Genomic DNA, 7,013 nt, shown 5'->3' with positions numbered 1-7,013 from the left:
GCACAGCCGCCCGCACTCAGCACAGCCGCCCGCACTGCATGGAGCAGCACGTGATAGGATTGGGGGCGCAGGATGGGAGCACATGACATGGTGGAGCAGCACATGACAGGATGGGGGCGCAGGATGGGGGCGCAGGATGGAGCAGCACATGACACGGTGGAGCAGCACATGACAGGATGGGGATGCAGGATGGAGCAGCACATGACAAGGTGGAGCAGCACACCCGGGCGTAGAACGGGTTCAATAGCTAGTATATATATATATATATATATATATATATATATATATATAGTCATAATGTACATTTTAAAAATTATAAAAGGGAAAATGGGAGATGCAAAAGTTTTGGATATCAAGAAGAAACACCCTGGAGCACAAACATGTTCCTCATCACGGAGACAGACTGTTTGTGCTTCGGGGTGGCCTGAGGGCAGGTCTATCCTTGGTTTCTCTGGTTTAATCAGGAAGATAAGACTCTGCTTACAGTCCAGCCCCAGAGCACGGGCATATCATTAAATGAACACTGCTAACACTGATTACACAAGAACCACAAGACTGATTTCTTCACCCCAGGTATCATTTTAATCAGTATAACACTGCCTCCCTCATAGTGCCTGTAGGTTACTTATACTGCTAAAATACTGCTGACAGGTTCACTGTCATATAGAACTTTTTGGCCACAATGATCAAAGGTATTTGTGGAGAAACAAGGGCACAGAATTTCAGGAAAAGAACATCTCACCAACCATTAGGTATGGGTATGGTGTTGTGTTGCAGCCAATGGCACAGGGAACATTTTATGGGTAGCGGGAATAATGGATTCAATTCAATTTCAACAGATTCTTGATTCAAATATAACACCATCTGTAAAAACACCGAAGTTGAAAAGAGGATGGCTTCTACAAATGTATAATGATCCTAAACACACGTCAAGACTACCTCAAAAGGTGCAAGCTGAAGGTTTTACAATGGCCCTCACAGTCCCCTGATCTGAACATAATTGAAAATCTGTGGATAGACCTCAAAAATTGCAGTACATTCAAGACGACCCAGGAATCTCACCAAACTGGAAGAATTTTTCAAGGAAGAGCAAGAATTAAAAGACTCTTGGCTGGCTACAAAAAAAAAGCTCTGATAGTTTCAAATGGGGGGTGCTACTAGGTACTAACCATGTAGAGTGCCTAAACTTTTGCATTGTCTCATTTTCCTTTTTGTAATTTTTAAAATGTAAAGGATGACAATATATTTATTTTTTCCACTAAAATCCAAAGGAAACGTGTCATATTTAACTTTCACCTTCAACTTGCTTAACTCTTCACCATAACAGTAATTTTGACCTGGTGTGCCCAAATGTTTACATGCCAATGTATCTGTATGCATACTAATACATAGAAAGCCGTTAGTCACTGATAGGACCACCTAATAGACCGAAAATCCCATAAGAAGCAGAGGGTCAAATTACAGGTTATTCAAATCTTTTCTCATAAAACTATGTATCAGGTATCAGTCTGTACTCCGCTCCCCCTGCTCTGTAATATGGGCCCGCAGATTGGACTGCATTTTCATGCTGACAGGTTCCCTTTAAGGTAAATGTGCCTGAGATGCCATAGAAACTGCATAAACAACCCTTGGACAAGTGTGAGGTTTTTATAATCCTGTACAATCCATTTAATAAGTTGGTTAAAGAGAACCTATCACTTACCATAAAAATGTCATATTTTTTTCACTGGGTGGAAATGCTGCTGTTTTTCCTAATCTAGACTTTTGAGTTTTATTTGTCCCGTTACTCTCCTTTTCTGAGATGTGGCCTTCCATTGTCTGTATGTAAATCTAGTCTTTTTAGCCAAGCGGACATGATCTAAAATTCTTCTATATAGTGACATTCACATTCTGGTCATTTTACAGATCACTGTTTTCCTGCGCAATCACTTAAAAAAAGCTTTGTTTACCTGAAAAGCAATGTAGCCATTATAATCTGCTGCACAACCTTGCAATTGAAACAGTTGTTTCCCTGCTAGACTAAAGTGGTGGTCCGAAAGTAACACTGATTTAACCCAAAATGTCTATTTAATGTAATAATCGAATCTATTTTCTAATATGCTTTAATTACAAACAAGTCCCTACTGTTCCCTCACTGCGAAAACTTAATTTTTTTTCCCAAATTCCACTTTAATGACACTTTGTTTGTGAATCCTCAAACTGGGCGTAATCAAGGGCAAAGGCTGTGGTCAATGCTGCAGTCTCTGTCCCCACCCTGAAATGAAGCATCTTCAATTACATAAGTTTCAGGGGCTGGACTAGTCCCTGCTTTACTGAGCATGTTTCGGTTGTCAATTCCAATGTATGCTCAGTAGAATATTGTCACTGTACAATACTCTTTTTAATGCACAGTGACAGTGCGCTCCCTCACCGGCAATGATGAGAAATGAGGAGTGCACTGTCAGTGTGCATTGTAAGGCGATAAACTAGTGAGCAGGGAAAATAGAGACCATCCCTGCACTGGGGATTCTCAAACAATGTGCCATCCAACAGGAAGTTGGTAAAAAAAATGAAGCAGTTTAGTGGAGAGGAACAGTTGGGAATATTAATTAAAGTGTATTAGAAAAGCAATCCGAACAGAGAAGCGAGAAATGAGGATTAGAAGATTTAGGAAAGCAGTGGCACTTACAACAGGTTGAAAACCACATATTTATGGCAAGTGACAGGTTCTCCTTGAATTAGCAGGAAAGTAGAAGCATTTATTTATTTATTTATTTTTTAGGAATTATGCTCCTCTTGTCTATGAGGTTTCTTTTTCATTAGCCCTATTTATTTAAATGGACTGAACAGCAAAACCAAACACAACCTAGAGGCAATAGCAGTTATTTCTGGTAAATGCAGGTCTGGTTTCAACAACCCTCAAATCAGCACTAATTTTCCAATACACTGACACTGCTTTTTTAACAATTTGTATAATTTCCCTGTAAAAGTATATGAACTTATGGAAACAGTAGTTCACAAAGAATCTAATTTTTCGCTTCAAGGTCTTGGGTTTGGCAGACATGGTAGTAGTTAAAGGATGGTAGAGCTGTCATCAGGTCCAAGATTATATTTACTTCTTGTTATCCTTGTGAAATGCATTTAATTGTAAGGAATATTGGAAGGTAGTTAGTGATGCAAGTCCAATTGTCCAGGGTATTCGTGAAACTTGGTGAACATTTTAGAGTTGTTGGTTGGCAATGAGCACACAGATTTGTACTGCTTCCAACAATTACGGTAACGTGCTACATTTTGGGGATATTCAAAATTATCCTTTAGTTATTAGTTGTTTTGGGGATTAGAAAAAGTGATCCTGATGTTCATGTGCTTTGTTGGGCATTGCAGGTCCATCACATGTAATTGAATGGACTGAATCTGCAATACTAGACATAACCAGTGGACAAGAGTGGTGCAGTTCCTCGATTCCCAACTCCTTTTGTAATGACAGAGCAGGAAACATACAACCTTGGACATGATAACAGATCTTCTTAAAAATGTATTTCTGGAGATCGACAGCAATAAAAGTTAGATAATAGCCCCATATCTCTCACGCACATCCAAAGTAAAACATTTGCAAAGCAATAACCGGCATAACGATGATGGAAAACTAACTATGAAGGAATCACTTTTGAATTTGGAAGTCATATTTAAAACCTTGAACAAGGCTCCTATGCAATTCTTTGGTAAGCAATGAAAAGTTGATTCATGATATACGGTCCCCATTTATGAATCTAACTTTGTTAAAGGGAACCTGGCAGCAGGATTTACCCCTAGGAGGTATTAGGAGCATTTTATAACACTCCAAATACTCTTTTTCATTCTAACTATATTATCCCTACTGCGATGTGTGTAAAATTGAGGTTTAATCCTCTCTGACGTGATGGGTATCCCAGCATGTGCATGGAGAGCAGAGAGGAGGAGAAGAAGTCTCTTTTCTAGTGGTCCATGACTAGTCCAGCACACACATGCACAGAGGATTAAACATCATTTTTACACACATTGCAGTAGAACTTTGGGATAATACAGGAATTTTTAAAAAAAGGTCTTAGAAAGTTGATAAAGCGCTCTTAATACTTCATGTGGATAAATCCTGTCGTCAGGTTCCCTTTAAATTCCATATATATAGCAAACAACTGACAGTAAAGATATTGTAGATATACCAAGTAGATCAGTTCATGATGAGAGATTCACATAGCTGTCTTCTACAGTAGGAGCTTTCAATTGTTTTCAATGATTTACAGCGTTGTCTGATCTTCTCATAATGTAACTGAAAACTTCTTAATCCTCACAGTGTACGCACAGCACGCTGTCAGTAGTCTCATGTGTTAGCAGTGAGAACAGGCAGTCATGTGACCAAAAGTATGTGATTTGCATAATTCAATCACACACGGACTAGATGTTGAACATGTCTAGTTGGAATGTGGAGCATGTAAATAGCATGCTTGCATTCATGTTAATGCCATTCTTGCTGCCAACACAGGAGAATCCTGACAGCATGCAGTGTGCGTGCGTGCGAGTGTGTAAGGATTCCAAAGACTGCAGAGTTTTAGCAAAAGACCAGACAATCTCTTTAAGTGATGCCTATAAAGTAATTCTTGAAAATCATACCGATATAAACCTTAATTGGCGCTCCCATAGTGACAGCTAGGTCATTCTTGGAAGGAAATTAAGTCTTGAACTGATCATGATATTTTTGGTATAAAAGACAAATGCCATTTTTGGACAAAATTAGAATCTCAGGATGTGACAGTGATAAGAGTTACAATTTTCAGCTCATGCAGATCATTAAGTGGGCATAGCATATTATTTTCTCTATAATAAGACATGCAAGGCAGCGTATTTTACCAGACCTCAAGATACCAAAGTCATCAGAAATGCTTAGCACTTTAAATTCTTCTTGCTAGAAATGAATCTTATTTCAAAGTGTAAAAACTCAAACTCCAAATATATATATTAATAATGGAGGAGCTGATGTGTTGTATATATGCCCACTTGGTAAAATACAGTTATTTTCTGATGACCATGGTATAGCCTCCCAAGCCTGGGTAAATTAGCAGAAGTAGTACATCTCTAATACATCTGAAGGTGAATGAATGGAAAATGAAAATCTTTGACCGCTCCATGAACTCAGGTCACGGAGTCAAGTTTGTTGTTCATTCCAGTAATCTGTAATTGCAATCGGGCATATTAAGCCAGGCTGAAATACAGGAATGGGTTAGAGGATCAGTTCTTGTAATCTATTTGACTATAGGGAAAGAGGGAAACACTTGGATACAGCCCAATAGCAAGCATAAACCTGGTTAGTCAAAATCCACTTTAGAATAGTGTTAAAGTAAAAATGTCCATGCACCCTAGATAGCTGATGGCCAAATGCTTGTTTGACTGACATCTCTCCCAACTACCCCATTTACTTACATGCTTGGCTTTGGTGAAAATGGGTGAGAAAAGAGTAAACTGTTCCCGGGGAAACAAAAAGGTCCAGGATTGAAATTCAACATGCTCAACCCTCCTTTGGAAAGAGTTAAGAAACAGCCACATACATTATATGGTTGGCAGTTTCGGCTGACTTTTCTCTAATGTGTTCAGGGGCTGTACGTGTTGTGAACGAAATTGGCCATAAATAGGCAGATGCGTAACAAACAATTATTGGGATTACACAAATATACTAATGTTGCATAACAATATTCTGTTGTGGAAACCTATTTCTTGAGTTGTAACTTGAAGGAACATGTAGAATATCCATAAGGATGTCACCATCTGGAGTAGTATTTCTGGTCATCTATGGAGACTACAGGAGGTGTTGAAAGCTTGGAATGAATATGTTGAGCCATTGACCTTTCACATAAACATCTCATAGGGCCTTTTGCTTGTACAAAAATCCCTTGTGCATGTAAACCATCTATCAAGCAAAATACATAGCCCTGGCAAGCAATGTGGCATGCGCCTAAATACAATAATATATGTAAGAGTGTTTGGCTTCTTGTGCTTACTTAAAATATTTAAATAAACATTCCTCAACCTTGCACAGGCATGAAAAGCAGCATGTGTACATCCTGGTTGATCCTATAACGTTCTTGTCTTTGTATTCAAAGCTGGGGGTCCCTATTGGAAGTTGACTGAGATGGTGTGTTCTGGGCCATACAAGTGGTAAAAGACTGAACAGAACTCATAGAGGTCATAGCATGAGTTGTTCGGCCCATCATTGAAGGTCCAGAGACTGGTGAACCAAAGCTAGTGGGGCTTGAACTAGCTTCTTCAGTCTGTTGTAGTAACCTCACTCTTTCCATCTCTATATGTGAGAGTGGAGTTCCAGGAGAACACATAGTGTTAGAAGGGATATAACAGCAGTCTCGTCCAGGATAGAAAGATTCTGATTCCGCTGGCCTCGGGCACATATCTGGAGAGACTCTTGTGAAATGCATTTGATTGTAAGGAATATCTGAAGGTAGTGATGCATGTCCCATTGTCCTGGGCATTTGTGTCTCTTGTACAAGATGCAAAGAGTGTGGTATTGGGAAACCGGATCTAGGTTGCTGCTCATTACAACTTATGTGGCTTGCAGAGGGTGTGGAGACCACTTGGACTGTGTATGGACAGGCCATAGGAGGACTGTACTGTTGGGCAGCCAGCAGTGCTTGCAACAGGCGCATCATATGTTGTAATTCCTTGCTGAGCTGAGAGACTTCTTGGTTGAGATTGTTAATCTACAAAAAGAAGAAAAGAAAAGCACATATCAACAAATAGAACACTAACTCTAATAAAAAGTGTTTGTCATAAGGGACTCGCCCATTGTAGAGTTTTTTTTAGATACAATAAAAAACAAGCTGCAAATGTTATAAAAACAACAAACGAAAGAGGACTACCCTCTTCAATCTTCCACTGATCCAGCACAGATTATTTGGTCTACTAGATGCCAGTGATGATCTGCTGAACCATCGCCGAACCACTGCAGGCAATCAGTGGGCACATGCCATACATATGACAAGCTAATGACA

At 39.5% G+C, this 7,013-nt stretch overlaps 1 protein-coding gene across 1 annotated transcript in view; it reads right to left on the bottom strand.

Annotated features, from left to right (window-relative positions):
* Positions 1-309: 309 nt before the first annotated feature.
* KCNH4 (potassium voltage-gated channel subfamily H member 4) overlaps positions 310-7,013 on the bottom strand; it is a 256,334-nt gene continuing 249,630 nt past the window's right edge. Inside the window, exon 16 of the mRNA XM_077252136.1 lies at positions 310-6,722. Coding sequence (XP_077108251.1) covers positions 6,105-6,722 — 618 coding nt within the window. The 3' untranslated portion in view covers positions 310-6,104. The remainder of the gene's footprint in view (positions 6,723-7,013) is intronic.

Source organism: Ranitomeya variabilis, chromosome 4 (assembly GCF_051348905.1).
Source record: "Ranitomeya variabilis isolate aRanVar5 chromosome 4, aRanVar5.hap1, whole genome shotgun sequence".
In the NCBI taxonomy this organism is placed as follows: domain Eukaryota; kingdom Metazoa; phylum Chordata; class Amphibia; order Anura; family Dendrobatidae; genus Ranitomeya; species Ranitomeya variabilis.
The sequence above is the reverse complement of the archived record's forward strand: the minus strand, read 5'-3'. Positions and strand labels throughout refer to the sequence as shown.